General features: G+C 37.0%; 1 protein-coding gene across 3 annotated transcripts; it reads left to right on the top strand.

Moving 5' to 3' along the window:
* Positions 1–1901: 1901 nt before the first annotated feature.
* On the top strand, positions 1902–16344 carry ELMOD2 (ELMO domain containing 2). 3 transcript variants are annotated; one of them, XM_026698082.2, is made up of 9 exons: positions 1902–1933; positions 2746–2893; positions 3783–3811; positions 7049–7146; positions 8906–9035; positions 11251–11384; positions 11804–11872; positions 12822–12955; positions 14561–16344. In XM_026698082.2, the coding sequence occupies exons 2-9, from the start codon at positions 2749–2751 to the stop codon at positions 14710–14712; spliced, it is 891 nt and encodes a 296-aa protein (XP_026553867.1). In that variant the 5' UTR covers positions 1902–1933; positions 2746–2748; the 3' UTR covers positions 14713–16344. The 3 variants fall into 3 exon arrangements, with proteins under 3 accessions (XP_026553867.1, XP_026553865.1, XP_026553866.1); XM_026698080.2 differs by having other exon boundaries at positions 1902–1979; XM_026698081.2 differs by having other exon boundaries at positions 1902–1991.
* Positions 16345–16464: the final 120 nt, after the last annotated feature.

Here is a 16464-nt window from a genome sequence, read left to right as displayed (position 1 = left end):
CTTAAGTATATATCTATGTCTGAGACAGACAGGGACAGGAAATGGCAAAATCAACCTTACATAAACTGAATGCAGGTATTTTGGGAAGTTCATGTAAGCATAAATAAACCTGGCTAATTTCTGTGATTTTGACCACTAACTAGACTCAGAAACTAATGTAGACAGCTGGAAGATGAATATACAGCTGGAATGTACTACATTTAATCACCACTTCTTCTTGATGCTGGAAATTAATGATTTTTTGAACTTTTTTTTTAAGCCTCCATGATTTCCATCATCAAACAGAAATGACATTCTTAGCAAACAGAGTTTCCTAATTTGGGCTGGCTTTCAGGGTGGGGGTTGAGGTGAATAAACTGCACAAATGCAATGACCTTTGCTGTCACTTGAAAAATCACTAATTCTTGCCCTAAAACTACCAGACATTATAGTGAGGGCTTCAGCACTGCAATCTACATCACTGAGGTGTGTAAACGGTAGTTGGGGAAGGTAAGTGCCTTTGATTTTAGGTAGCTGTAGTTTCATCTCAAGGGACAGCCTTGGTTTCCTGAAACAACTTCCATTCATTCTGCCCTGTTGGCTCTTCTCCTGTTTCAAGTTTTACTTGACTATAGGAATCTTCAATTTGATAAAGAAAGTACTATTATATTAATCCTAACTAGTCTGTTGTTCATTTGTTTCATTTATGTCAATAAGCTATGACAGCTGTTCTCAAACATTTTGGTCTGGACCTTTTTACAATCCTAAACATGACAGAGGATCCACAAAGCTCTGGTTTGAGGGTGACATCTATCCCTGTATATTGTATTAGAAATTTTAAAATATTTATTTGTGGATCCTTGAAAGGGTTTTGCAGACCACCAACTCTAGTCTACACTTGGGGAACCATGAGATAGGAGAACAGCTGAACCATGACGGATACTTTTACATACATGCAATACTTCTCCTCCAGTTCTGGACTGAATAACAGAATGACAGAGTTGGAAGGGACCTCAGAGGTCTTCTAGTCCAACCGCCTGCTCAGGCAGGAAACCTTACACCATTTCAGACAAATGGTTATCCAATCTCTTCTTAAAAACTTCCAGCGTTGAAGCATTCACAGCTTCTGGTGGCAAGTTGCTCCATTGATTCATTGTTCTCACTGTCAGGAAATTTCTCTTTAGTTCTAGGTTGCTTCTCTCCTTGATTAGTTTCCACCCATTGCTTGTTGTCCCGCCCTCAGGTGCTTTGGAGAATAGCTTGACTCCCTCTTCTTTGTGGCAGCCCCTCAAATATTGAAACACTGCTATCACGTCACCCCGAGTTTTTCTTTTCATTAAAGACTGAGCGCTGCTTCCTCCTCCTCACGAAATCCCGCAACTACACCACCTCATCGGCGGGAGTGGAGATGCCGCGCTACAAAAAACAAGGCACTTTATGACGACCGAGAGATCCCCGCTGTCGCTTCTTGGTGCCTCCCGCCGCTGGGCGACACTTTCCCCCTCCCGCCCTTTCAGCTGACGGGGCCGATCTCTTCCAGTTGCCCGCAGGAGCTTAAATACGCCCAGAAACCGCGGCCCCTCAGCTGTTGTGGCAACGGTTGCCTCGTAATGGCGGCGGCGGCGGGGGCGGCGGTTCCCAGCCTCTTCTCGCTGCTGGTCCTGATCCCATAACTTGAAAGCCCCGCCCAGCGCGAAAGGGGAGATTCGCACCCGCCTCTTTGGGCTTGGCGGGCTTTCCGTGGTCCCCATGGAAGCCGACGCGCCAGTTCAAGTCCTTTCAAGGGAGGTGGGAATGAAAGAAAAGAAAAAAACAAAAAGGGAGGGGAATTGGATGCCTTGCTTCCAAATGACAGGAGTGGATAAATGCCGTTACCTCCTACCGGGCCCCGTCTCACTTCCGGGTCTGTGGCAAGGCAACTTCCTTTTAGCATAAGAAGGAACTGCTGGGGAAGGTGAAGCGGGGCTGCGGCCAGTTTTGCTGGGTTTCGCTGGAATGATGTAATCAGCCTGGTAACGGTTAAAGGAGGGCGGATACCCGAGCTCTGGTGGGGTGGGGAATAAGGGAATCCGCCCCGGGGAGCGGGACGGTGGAGAAAATCCTCAGGGGGACTCGGTTCTGTTCCGCTAGCTCCCTAATGAAAGGGATCTATTATCAGCATCTGGGATCAGGCACATTAGGAAGGCGGGGGGAGAATACATACGCATGTTTTTTTCAGTACTCAGGTATTGTTGATCGGGCCATTTCTACAGTATTTGGCTTTGTATACTCAGGTGGTAGCTCAAACCAGATTAGAAAAAAAAATCGGCATCTGGCTCCTTAAAAAAAACAACAACCCAATAATCTACCAGAAGACAGATTATTGAAATCTTGGCAATGCAAACAAAAAACAAAAAAACCTTGTCTTTTTAAAGTACTATTCTGCTGTTTTGTTAAAGTTTTCTTTATGGCTTGTAGAGAGGATTAGTATCCTAAATAAATGCTTAGGTAGGTGGATGCTTTGTGGCAAAAACTAGGTCACAAATCAAAATTATGAAATCAAATCTGAGCTTACAGGCAGCAAGGGATAGTATCTGAAATTCTTTATTTTTCATACATATGCTATTGCTTGATAAATAGATTTACTGTAAAATCAGCCGATTAACAAAAGCTACCAGTTCAGTTTTTATTTTAACAATGAAGCAATTAGGCTGCACAAATGCTGTAGAATGTAACCAAGTTTCATAATACTTGTTATACTTTTTCCTCTTTTCTATGTTTTTATAGAAAATGATTATAGACCTATGGAGATATTTCTATACAAATATCTTTCGATTTTGGCTAAAGTGGATTGTAAGACTGGTAACTGGAAAATGTGAACTGCAGCGTATTTGCAATGGCACAAGGAAAAATGCAAAAAGAACGCTACAAATCGGTAATAAGTATAATAATATACATTATTATGACAATCTTTTATATTAGCCAATGACAGGCCAAAAGATGATCTGAAAACCAATGTAATTTTTATAACTTTGAAATTCCTTCAGTAGCATTTAAATAGCATTTTGGTAATATTTGTAATAGCAAGCAGTATTTGGTTATACATGGTACAGAACTATTGGGTCTTTTATATATATTTATTTACATTTCTAAACTGCCCATTTCCCTCAGAGGGGCTACACACACTCAACTAAGGCTATTTTGAGCAAGGTTTATCCTCTATGCTTTTTTTCCTTAGACTCTTTTCTCCTAGCTTTTATCTCTTCTTAGTTTTCTAAATTTAGAACTATTATCCCCATTTCTCATTTTGTTTAATTTTGAGCTACTTCTGTTTAAGTCCTACCTTCTTCTGCTTTTCATAGGCCTATATTAGTGCTTTCATTGTTTTCCTAAGGCCTCCACTTCCTTCTCATCTTTTATATCAGCTCTATTGATGATAACCTAACCTATTATCATATCATGCTAAAACAGTCTAGACTGGTAACATGGGCATGTACAAAGTACTCATGTAATGAGTAAAGGTGACTCACTCTACAATAAATTGTTGTTACAATTTATTTTGATATGTTATGCAAACTGATCACTGCTAGTTGCTTTCAGAACAAACCACGTTTTATGTTCAAAAGACATAATAAACAATAAGCAAACCTGTAGTTTGCTTATCATGCTTCCTGAGTATTCATAACATGATTTTTGCTGAGTTATAAAAATATTTACAAGACTAGTGCCAGAATAATGTTCACTAATTTATTGTTTGTAAACATAAGAAATGATATTTGGGATTTTGTGAATAGTTTTAATAAATATAACTCTTATCATTGCAGAGTATTCATTGGAATCATCGAAGCATAAGGTAGGATATATACTGTGTTACAAAGTGCTTTTTTGCCCTCTTTTTCTTATGAGAAAAGAGCTATCAAAATTAGTTTTTAACTTCAATTCAAAATCAGATTCCAACATATGTAATGTCTAAAATACTGCTTTAGCAATGGAATACATCCTCTTCCTTCAAAACATTGCATTTTGTAATATTTATTCAATTGAGAAATAGAGTCAGAGGTTTTGCCATGTTGTTGCAAAAAAAAAAACATGCTTGACAGGATCCCAAACTACGGCTCCTGACCAAAGGTTTTTCTGCAATATAATAAAGTGTCCCTTTCTAATCTCAAATCACTACTTTCTATACTTGTAAGTAGCAAAACACTCAATAGATTTATTTATTTTTGTCAATTGCTTACAAGATAATAGGTATAAGTAAAAACATAGTTATGAATACATGGATACATATAAGAAAAAATAAAAGAAACAATAGGACAGGTACGGTAGGCACATTGGTGCGCTTATGCGTGCCCCCTACAGACTTCTTAGGAAAGGGGTGAGGTCAATAGTAGTCTAAGGTTAAAGTTTTTGGGGTTTGGGGAAGAAACCACAGAGTCAGGTAGAGTATTCCAGACACTGACCACTCTGTTGCTGAAGTCATATTTCCTGCAATCAAGTTTGGTGCGATTAACCTTAAGTTTGTATCTATTGTTTGCTCTTGTGTTGTTATGGTTGAAGCTGAAGTATTCATTGACAGGTAGGACATTGCAATGTATGATTTTATATACTATACTTAGATTGGACCAAAGGCGGCGTAATTCTAGGTTTTCTAGGTCTAGAATTTCGAGTCTGGTGGCATAAGGTATTCTGCAACGAGTAGAGGAGTGGAGAATTCTTCTTGTGAAATATTTCTGGACTTTCTCAGCTGTGTTAATATCAGATACGTAATGTGGGTTCCAGACTGATGAGCTGTACTTGAGTATTGGTCTAGCAAATGTTTTGTATGCTCTAGTTATTACTGTGATATTACTAGAGAAAAAGCTACGTAAGATTAGGTTAACAACTCTTAACGCCTTTTTGGCTATGTAGTTACAGTGGGCTCTAGCACTTAGGTCATTAGAGATGAGTACTCCAAGATCCTTGGCAGAGTTTGGATCATCAACAAGGTCTTGACTATTCAGCCTGTATTTTATTTTTTGATTTTTTTTTGCCAATATGTAGGACAGAGCATTTATTTGTTGAGATTTGAAGTTGCCATTTGTTTGACCATTCTAATACATAGTCAAGGTCTTTTTGAAGGGTAGCAGTATTGTTTGTGGTGTTGAATAGCTTTACATCATCAGCGAAGAGAACGCAGTTGCTCTTGATATGATCACAGAGGTCATTTATATAGAGTATGAAGAGAGTTGGTCCTAGAACACTGCCTTGGGGGAGACCACTGTTGACAGGTACAGAATTTGATAGGACGCTCCCAATTTTGACCATTTGTTGACTGTTTGACAGGAATGCTTCTATCCAGTTATGCAGGTGTCCAGAGATACCATAAGATTTTAGTTTTAGGAGTAGTTTGTCGTGTACCACTGAATCAAAGGCTTTACAGAAGTCTGTGTAGATTACATCTATTGCTTTGCCCTGATCAAGTTGTGTAGTCCATATATTTTTGCAGTGTAAGAGTTGCAAATTACATGATAGTTTTTTCCTCTATCCAAATTGTTTATTAGAGAGTAGGTTGTTTGTTTCTAAGTGGAGGATGATGGATTGGTTAATAATTGATTCCATGACTTTACAGGTGACGCAGCATAAAGAGATTGGTCTGTAATTTTCAACTAGGCTGGGGTTTCCCTTTTTGAAGATGGGGATGACTGCGGTTTGTGACCATAGTTTTGGCAAGGAGCTGGTCCTGAGAGATTTTTCAAAGATTATGCTTAGAGGTTTTTAAGAAGTAGGCACATATTCCGTCCGGTCCAATAGATAGAGATGGTTTTAGATTGCGTAGTGCTTTTTCAACATTGTCTTCTGTAAAATCGATATGTATTAAATCATTGTAGTTGTCTGTGGTTCGACTAGGAAATACTGGGCATGATCCATTGCTGTTTACAAATACTGAACCAAAGAATGTGTTAAAGAGGTTGGCTTTAATAGTGTCGTCATTGCAGTCTTTACCATTAGGTCCTTACAGGGGTGGGATGGACCTTGAGTCTTTTAGTTTGTTGTTTACAAAATTGTAGAAAATGCGGGTGGAATTGGCGCGTAGAAGGTTTTTTTCTTGTTTAATGTGATAATTGGTGCATTCAGTTTTTATCTGGCGGCATACAATTTTGTATCGGCTTTTGAAGTTGGCAACGTGACCAGATTTGATTTTCCACCAAAGTGTTGGCTAACCTTGACTATTAGTTTAGAAAAAGAACATTGTCAAATTCAGCTGCAGTGATTATGAATATCTTAGTTATAAAACTTTCAAGGAGTTCTGCAGCTGAAATTAAAAAACATGCTTGCCAAGTTCAGTTTCTTCTTCAGTGTGGTTATTTCAAGATTCTCAGTAATTTTTTTCTTGAATATTTTTCTTGTTAGTAGAATTGTGCACTGCATTTTGTTTTGTCAAAAGAAAAAGAAAAACAGTCCAGCAGGGGTTTAAAATAAATAGGCATTTAGCTAACCAGTCAAGTTTTAAAAATAAAAAGCAAAATAACAGAGGATTCAAAAGGTAAAGTTAAAACCCAAGCATGCTTAAGAAAATGAACTGCCAAGAGGAAGATATATGCCCAGTGGTTTTCCAACTGCTCCCAAGGAGAACTGGAATCTTCAAGACTCCCCTTATCAGGAGGGTCCACATCCATCCAAAAGCCACCTTAGGTCATTCTTAAGTGCTCCCATTCAAATCCAGGAAGCAGCCCTGCCAAAGAATTAGCTTTGGCAGTAAAATCGGCAGATTGTCATCAGGAAAAAGAAAAGTTCCTACTGTTGAGCAGCCACCTTGAAAAGGAGTCCGCCCTTAGGTAGATTTTAATAAAAGTTGAACACTTGCTTCAAACTAAAAGATGGCAGTACTATTTGAAATCTGCTTTTATTTGGAGTGTTTGTTTTATACACAAACACACATTTATAAATTATATATTATAATTGAACCAGTACTTAAAATTCATGATCATCATAATCTACAGAAACCCTAACTGATGATATTCAGATATTTTCTGAGACGTTAAATATTACTTATCAATATTATATATTGTTGTTTAATTTTAATTTAAGTTTAATTTTCTACTTTTTTTAGTCCTTGCAAAATGCTTTGAATGCTACTGAAGATGAAGTGGAAAAATGTGTTGCGTGCATAATAGAAGAAAAGAAGATTAAAGTACAGAAAGATACAGGGTATGTCTATTACAACCTCTGCTACCATCTCAAGAAAATCTTGTCTGTTTTGATAGATATTTGGTAAAGCAAAGAAGTAAGTTCATATTTAAATTTACTGTATGATGCATAATACTGTAATGGATAAGACAAATGATTAAGCTGTTAGAAATATATTAATATTGGCATAAATATAGAGAATTAACTGAAAGTGATTTCACTGAAACTAATAGATTAGATATTCTAAGTGGAATATAATATCCTTATTAATGGTAATTATTATGAAACATTGTGGTATAACTGAAGAAGTGAGTATGTATTATATATTATTTATTTTTATACTATGTCAAAACTAGATAGGATATCTTGCTATATCATGTTTCTGTACAGCCACTTGTTTGTGACTGTTAAAAAAGACTTCAAATTATTCCAAATTTTGATCATCCAAGATATTGGAAAAGCAGAGAATACAAGATTAAGTAATGGACGTGGTATAGTTTAGTGGTATAATATATTTTTCTATCCAGTGGTTGCTTGATAACTGTGCTTTTACTTTTTACCAAATTAGCAGATGTAGTGTGAAACTATATTTGACATATAACATGTTGGTGTTGTGTTTTAGTATGTTACTTTTTCTCTTACTACCCCCCCAGTGGATAGGTGCACTACATGTAGGAGCTGTGGTCCAAATCAAACTAGACATATGTGCATAAAGAGAGAACAAAACAATTGGGGGAAAGTTACATTTTTTTAATACCACACTGTAATTATGTGAAACTTTGACTCAGTAATATGGTAGGTCAGAACTGGAATACCCATTAGCTATGCTAATGCCTGGCATAGCTCTCATATTGGCAAATTGGGCACCGTGTTTTCCTGAAAATAAGCCCTACCCAAAAAATTAGCTCTAGCCTGATTTTAGGGTACTCCTAATATAAGACCTACCCCAAAGATGAGCCCTAATGGTTGTGGCCAGAATAGGAGGTGGCAAATGTGTGCAGGCCAACAGTGTCTTGCAGCAATCTCAGCCCACGCAGCACAGGTGAATTGTTCACCAGTCCAAGCAGCAGGCAGAGATGGAGGCGGGGTATGCATGCGATCTGGATGTGCTGTGCGGACCATGGGAAAACCAAGAGTTGGGCTGGAGTGGTTGAGCTGCTGTGGGAGGATTGTCTTCACATTTCTTGACTTGCTGGTGGCCCACACCAGGGGGATTGCCTGTCTTCTGCCCTGCCCCTCTGCCTCCATCTGCTGCTGGTGCCACCATACGAAGACAAGCCTCCCATGGCCGCCGTGTCTCTGGCCCACCAACTCTCAGCTTTCCTGTGTGGCGCATCAAGATCACCTGCCTCCCCCCCACACCTGTGCTTCCATCTGCTGCTTGGACAGGAAATCAACTCAGCTGCGGTGTGTGAGCAGTGCAGCATAGCCCTAGAGTGCATGAACTAAGGGACTGGTGGGCTGCAGCTGCTGCCGGATATTTTCAGTTCCCATCCGCTTGCACCCTGTTGTATGTGCGCTGGGGGGTGGGGCGCCTAGCTAGGCTGATCACTCTGATACCATTTTTCCCTGAAGATAAGCCCTAATGCTTATTTTGGAGACCCAAAATCTTATAGGTCTTATTTTCAGGGAAACACAGTATTTATAAAATCGAAGTTATATATTTCACTTCTGACATAGAATATTTGGTTTTGTTAGTTCTATTTGTTTTGCAGTTGAACGTTGTTTCACATTGCATCACGTGTTACTTAGACTTCTCTGAATTTTCAATTTATTGTAGATTTGCTTCAAAGCTGCAGTCATCTTTGCTCCAAATATCAGGCTACAAAAAGCTCTGTTTGGCAGTGGAAGATCTCAAAAAACAAGTATATAATTCAGACAATAAAGAACATGAAGAGCAATTAATGGAGGTGAACATTTTAGTACTTCTGCATTATATAATTCAGCAATTTAAATTTGTAACATACATATCATAGAATAAATTATACATAAGGTTTACTGTAAATCTGAACATTTCTTGTCAGTAATGACAGCATAGAAGGAATTAATAAAGAGGGGGAAGATATATGGGTATAGTATATTCTAGGGTTATTAACATACAGTATCATTTAATAAAATTGATTTACCAACTTGTATAAAACAAATCAAGAGTAAACTTAATTAGATATTGGAGTACGTAACACAAGCCTGATGATGGCAGATGAGATTCTGCCGGAGTGTTGCTACAACTTTAAAACCACAACTATAATGACGTAAGAAAATACCACGCATATAAAAAAGCTGAATACTATACCCACAAAACTTAAGAATAAATATATATATATTAATTCTAGTGTAAGGACATTTTTAAATATCAACTAATTCAAGAGAAGCCAACTTCTCACAATGAAGTCAGTGAGTGTAACGGAATGTATGAATGACTTTGGGGAAACTGATGAGAAGGTGCCTAGGGAATGATTAAACAGGAAAGGGAGAAGCCTGCAGAGAATGAAACTTAAGAAGGATCCGCTCTAATGGATTAAACAGATAAAAGTGAAGCTTGTTTCTTCAGATTTGCAAAATTCTGTTAATGTAACTTTACAGTCATGTAGAATTAGTTCATCTTGCCTGTTTCCTATCTGACTTACTTGGTATGGATAACAACGGAAAGCTGGCAGGAAGTTGCAAGTCCCAGGTGGTATTATAACATGTTTGTGAACATTTGTGAACAAAAAAATACATGAGTGGAAGTTTTTCATAGCAGGAAGAAAATATATGTTTGATAAAACATTATCTTTACTACAGATAGTCCTTGATCTACCACAGTTGGAACTAAGCAATATCTCATAAAGGAAGATATCATGTGACCACATCACTTAGTATCCATAATCCCAGCAAACTCCATTGCATTATTAAATACATTTTGCCAATTGTTAACCGAGGACCCACCCCAGTTAAAGCAGTTCTGGGCTTAGTCCCTTCTAATCCTGAGCCTCAGTAAGATAAGGGACTGTCTCAACTCATCTATTCCCTCTTCCCCATCTTGGTCGCGGGACAGCAAGCAGTCCCAGACCTGGGCTGCTTACCACGTCCCAGAAATCTGCAGCTGCCCCAGCCTAGGCCAGTTGCAATTGCCCTCGCCACCTACACTCTGAGACCTCTGCCACCCCATGTTTCACACAGCAGCTGACACTTGTGACTGTTTTCTTATTCCCACTGCTGACAAGGTGTGCCTCTCCTGGCTGGCTGGCTATATGGGCCTGACTGCATAGTGAAAAAGGGCAGGCACACTTACGTGCACACAAACCGTGTAAAGAGACCAGACTGACACCAAATGGCCCCTTTGCATCACATTCCTAGGAAATAAGGGGCTGGTTTTGTGCTCAAAGGGATCATACCATTACAAATATCCTTTGTCCCAGACCTTGGGTGATGTAAGAAGCGGTTTTGCCCAGTGTGAAACCCCCCGCAATTTTCTCAGCTTCCCCTTCATGTACCTCCATGAGCTCACCTCATCCTCCGCTCTTTCCCATTGGGTGAAACAACTTTCTGTTTTGCAAGAACGGCAGGCTGGGTGTGCCTTGTCCAGTGGGAGGAATATGTTACAATGAATAATTGTACAGTACAAGCAGCACTAACAGGATCCAATTACTGAGGTAAAAAGCTTTTTATATTCCAGCCAGTTCTGATGAATTTACAATTCAAAAAGAAAAATAAGTCAAATTAAAATACAAGAAAACTGATGCTACTTAGCAAGTACAAGAATATTTTAAAGTCCTGGTTGGTACCACAAAGCCCCTGGTGTGTGTCCATCAGTTGCCAGTGTTGTCACAAGACAGATAACGTATAAATTAGTTAAGTAAATAAATAAATATGTGAGCCACGTTTTCTGATGAAAGAGTAAATGGTACATCAGGAACTCTTGATTTGTAGGTATGGCAGGCTACTACCAGTACCATAAGTAGATCTTGTAATAATGTTTCTGTGATTGTTTTGTGTACGTGTGTGTGTGTGTGTGTGTGTGTGTGTGTGTGTACTTAAGTGATATGATTTTGATTTTTAAAGTAGATATTGCATCAATTTATTTCATACGAGTTTACTTAAAATGATCTTAGAAGTATAATTAATAGAAGCATATTTGTGCAGCTCTGGAATTTGCTAATGCCCCATGAAAAACTGAAGGCCAGAATAACAAAGCAGTGGTGTGATATTGGTTTCCAAGGTGATGACCCTAAAACAGACTTCAGAGGAATGGGAATGCTAGGATTAACTAATCTTCTGTAAGTATAAAGCATATAAATATACTTTTCCATGATTTAAAGTTAATGTTTTATAGATTATGAACAGCTTGCCCTCGGAAGTTGTGGGAGCGTCATCACTTGAGACTTTCAAGAAGAAATTGGACTGCCATTTGTCAGAAATGGTATAGGGTCTCCAGCTTGGGCGGGGTGGGGTTGGACTAGATGACCTACAAGATCCCTTCCAACTCTGATTATCTGTTAAATCTGCTAGATTACATTGGCTATGTATTTACTGCTGCTAATGGAAGATATGTTATTGACTATTTGTTGTTCAAATCAGATATACTAATTTGTCTTCAAGGTAATGCAAATGTTAACATTTTAACTCAGTTTAATACACGGTAGAGCAATTAATTGCAGTGCAATGACTATGAACAATATTTTTGTGTCTCTTTCAGATATTTTAGTAAACATTATCCTCATGAAGCTCGTCGAATCCTTATTCGTTCAAATCATCCAAAACTTGGGTCAGTGGCATCTTAGTTACTTATTTTTTTAAAGATGAAGGAAAACCACCCCTGCATGTAATAATTATTTATTTGTCAAGCATTAATTTCAAGACACAGTTATCATCTGTATTAAAAGATGTGTGTGTTTGTGTGTATTTGTAAAAGCAAGTCAGTAATTTGTACAGTAAAAATGGTTTTCTTTTGATATGCTTTAACAAAGGTGTGTAGTACATGGCCATGTGCCCCACTCAGCACCCTGTCCACTGCATTCTGCTCCATCTTGAACTTTCAAACTAGATAAAGGATGGGCCCCACTTAGGCTGCATTGCAGTATTCTAAATGTAAAGTGCTTCAACCACTATAGAGAGACTGTTTCTGCCAGGAAAGGAGAAACAGGTAATCCTCAAGTTTTTATAATAGAGTAGGAAATTTCCCAATTTTATGATATTTTTGCAGTGGACAGGGTGATTGTTAAGTGAATGCCATAGTTGTTAAGGGAAAGCCCTGGGGTCATTAAGCAAACCTGTTTTCTCCCATGGTTATTTTTTGCTGAAAACTGGAAGTAAACAACTGAAACTGTTTAAAAAAAAATCCAATGAAATTTGTGGTCACATGACCACGGGACTCTGCAAACAGCGAGAAGTCAATGCTGGTTGCCAAGTACTCAAAATGCAGTCATGTGACTATGGGGAAATGTCAGAACTTCAAAAACCAGTTGTAATTACTGGGGGAAGGGCTGACCTAACTTCGAATGGTCACTAAGCAACCAGTCATTAAGCAAGGACTATCTCTAATTGATAGATTGAGCAAAGTTAGCAATAGGAAGCCCTAGCATGGAGATCCGTTAGATTGTTGATGACAAGGATGACTCTAGGAACATCCCCAGATAATTTACAAAGGTGATTGAGATGGTTTCATTCTATTAAGAAGACATTTATTTAGTTATTTGTTTGTGTATTTATTTTAGATACTCTTACGCAATCGTTGGAATCAATTTGACAGAGATGGCTTACAGTTTGTTAACAAAAGGACTTTTAAAAAGCCACTTTTACAACTTGGTTCCTGGTGCTCCTCAGCTAAATGATTTCCATCAGTTTTACTGTGAGTATTTGCAAGTATTCTTTTCAGAGATGACTGGCTTTTATATTTTGGGGGGATGCTGTTCTACAATCTACTTAGAAATTAGTAGTTTTTATTGTCATATTAAGTACCATTCAGTTTAAATTGTTATAGAAATATTTGGAAAAAGTGTAACACTTTTGTTGCAACATTTATTGCAAAGTAAGTCAGATTTGTACCTTGATACAACAGGATGATTCTCATCTATCCACCTGGTTTAAAACCCCAAACAAGAAATAATAATAAAGACAAGGAACAACATTAAAAAATAATGAACAAAACTTGGTATCATATACAAGCTAAGCGAATACCTTCAAAAGTAGTTCAGTCTTCAACATTTTATTAAAAACCAGCAAGATTGATCTTTGTCGGGAAACTCTTTCAAACCACTGATGTAGCTCAGTACCCTGTAGCATAAGTGTCAGCCCCCTTTGCACTGAAGGTTGAAGTGAAAATACAGATAGGTAATCCTCAACTTCCTACTGCAGCTGGGGACAGAACCTCCACTGCTAAGGAAGGCAGTTGCTAAATAAATCCTTCCCAAGTTTATAACCTTTTTTGCCATAGTTATTAAGCGAATTACTGCAGTTGTTAAGTGAATCATGAGGTCATGAAGTAAATCCACTCCCCCCTTGTCTTTGATTGTTGAAAACTGGCTGGGAAGGTCACAAATAGTGATCACATGACCTTGGGATACTGCAACCACCATAAATGCATGCTGGTTGCCAAGCATCCAAATTTTGATCTCATGACCACGTGGATGCTACGATGGACATAAGTGTGAGGACCAGTTGTAAGTCACTTTTCAATACCATTATAACTTTAAATGGTCACTAAACAAATGGGTATAAGTTGAGGACTTCCTATAGGCGCTTCACAAGAAGAAGAAAATGTTCTTTAAAATTCATGGTAACTAAATTTTGACTGTATCAAAAATAATTTTTCAGTTCTAAGCATTGCATTTGGAGAAGGCAATGGAACTATAAACAATTCATTTATGCAAAACTATAGTATGCCACATCTATAGCATTGTGTACAGTACTATTTACTACATCTGAAAAGTGGTATTATAAAACTGGAAAGAGTGCAGAAGCAACTAATCAAAATATTTAGGAGATCAAATATCTTCCATTAAAAAAGGCAGGAATATTTAGGACTCTTTAGCTTGGAGGAGGAGGAGTAACCAGGGAGAAAACGATCACGAGTGTATGACATGGTGAAAGTGAACAACTTTATCTCCAATAATTGGATGGGTATAATCCAATGATTTTCTGATTTTGAACAGGCAAAGTACAGCATTTCTTCACCCCACACAGAAGTAATTTGTGGAATTAATGATCACAGGCTGTGTTGGTAATATGGATAGCTTTAAAAAAAATTAGATAAATGAATACAAGACAGTTCTATCAAGGACAGTTGATCCCGAGCCTCAATTCTTTCCAGGTTTGTGACAGGCCTCAATTTGATTCAGCAGAACTATTCTTATGTACTTAAGTAACTAGTTTTAATAATGGACAAAATATGTTACTTATTTCTAATATTATATTCTCACAAGTATTTTATTTTTTTTTTGTTTTGTTTTCGCAGGTTATTTGTCTTACGAATTTGACAATTTTTGGTTTGAAGAGAAACCGGAGACTATTATGTACTTCAACCAGTATAGAGAAAAGTTTCATGACAAAATCAAAAGACAACTCCTGGATTATGATGTGGTCCTTGCCTTAAAAACTGAAAACTAGAAATGTGTGATTCGTTGAGTTCTGTACATAAATATTATGCACTTGATCGAAACTCTGGTATTCAACCAAAAACTCCATTTATTGCTCAAAGGTTTATACATCCATTATTATTTTTATAGAAAATATGCTTGGACAATCAATTCTTATTTAAGACTGACTATTACACTCTAAAGATATTTTTTTTAATATAAAGATCCTCACTGGATCATAGGACCTCACATTTTTTCTACACTTAGTAGAAGGTGTAAAATAATTGCTGAACTTTATCATGTTGCTCAGTAATAGCTTCATATTCAAATTTGATGTTTGATTTACAGAAAAAGATGTAATGATAGTTCATTAATGGAAAATTTGTTCTAGCTTTTTTATACTGTATATCTTGTTCTTTTCAAATATGGAAGCTGTAGTGCTCTATTATGATTTAAAAAAGAATATACATCAATGAGTAGTATGTTACTTGAATGAATGAAAGCTGTCTTTATTGTCCTTAGTCGTATTATCTGTTTTATCTCCCTTTGGATGTATATAGGTAGAAACTAGCAGGTTAACCTTTCATTTTAAAATAAATTTTATACACTGCCATAAAAAATAAAATGAAATTTTGCCTGTATTGTACTACAGTTGCTATCAAATATCAATCTCTGTCCTCCCTCCCTCAGTTTTTTCGGTTAACAACACTTAGGAGGCATATAAATTAAAAATTATTAAAAATTAAAGTATTTAATAGAAGATAATAATTAATACATTCTTTTTTCAATACTCCTGTATCACTTATTGAGGACTACATATTGGATATAATTATCAGACAATCTAGATAATAGAATTGTACTCCTGTTGAAAATCTATAAAGACCTTTTAAATTTTCCCCTAAACTTTGTATTTAGCCTTGTTGACATTTGAGAGATGGACAGAATGATCAAGATTGTTAAAGTGCCTTTTAGTTACAGCATTTGAGTATCATCCCTGGAGCTGGGATTTTCTGATTTCTAGATAGCTTCTAGGATGTGCCTATTGTAACATTTAATACTGGAATTGGGCATATTTAATCTTGCTGACTAGGATAAAAAAGTATGTGCAAATTATATCACCAATCCAGAAAAAAATGAATAAAAGTATTTGAAGAATATTTTAAGAAAATACAATTGTGTATGAAAACTTGGGAAAATTTTATTATAGATTGGGCTCTGACAAAGAAATAGAGGATTTATTTTAGTGTTTACAGTTATCTTGCAAATACTCATTTTATCTCAAAAATTGCTGAAAGAAAACATTAGATACTATGTAATATGCATGCTGGACATTAAAAAAAATACTCTGCACTGTCTTACTGAGCTCTCATTTTATATACCTAGTTCTGCTTTATTATAAATCAGGGGTTCCTGTTGTGAAACAGAATTTAAAAACTCATGGTTGTATGAGGATACTTATTGTTCATAGCATATGATGGGAGGGAATGCATTATTGATTGAAATGTTTTTTAAATGATAATTTTTCACAATATAAACATTAGGTTTGTTGTAAAATGCATCAAAACATTGGAATCCAAAAGTTCTAAGTCAATTTACCTGAAATTTCAGATTACAGTATATCTTGCTGGTAATTTGCAATAAATTAGCACTAATGCTATCCTAATTATTTTATTAGCCTGTTTTTGATTGGAATTATAGTATAGTTGTGGGTTACACATGCTGTCTCTATAAGAGCCTTCACAAGCTTATTTACTGGTTATTTAACAGTTTTATGGGCTTATCT

Source organism: Pseudonaja textilis, chromosome 6 (assembly GCF_049901715.1).
Source record: "Pseudonaja textilis isolate UNSWEBS1 chromosome 6, rPseTex1.2, whole genome shotgun sequence".
Classification (NCBI taxonomy): Eukaryota; Metazoa; Chordata; class Lepidosauria; order Squamata; family Elapidae; genus Pseudonaja; species Pseudonaja textilis.
The sequence above is the reverse complement of the archived record's forward strand: the minus strand, read 5'-3'. Positions and strand labels throughout refer to the sequence as shown.

Bases quoted from the DNA above. Each gene is read 5' to 3' on its own strand.
- ELMOD2 (XM_026698082.2), top strand. From the start codon at position 2,749: ATGATTATAGACCTATGGAGATATTTCTATACAAATATCTTTCGATTT. The intron at 2,894-3,782 runs GTAATAAGTATA...TTATCATTGCAG, and splicing joins AAAAAGAACGCTACAAATCG to AGTATTCATTGGAATCATCG. The intron at 11,385-11,803 runs GTAAGTATAAAG...TGTCTCTTTCAG, and splicing joins CTAGGATTAACTAATCTTCT to ATATTTTAGTAAACATTATC.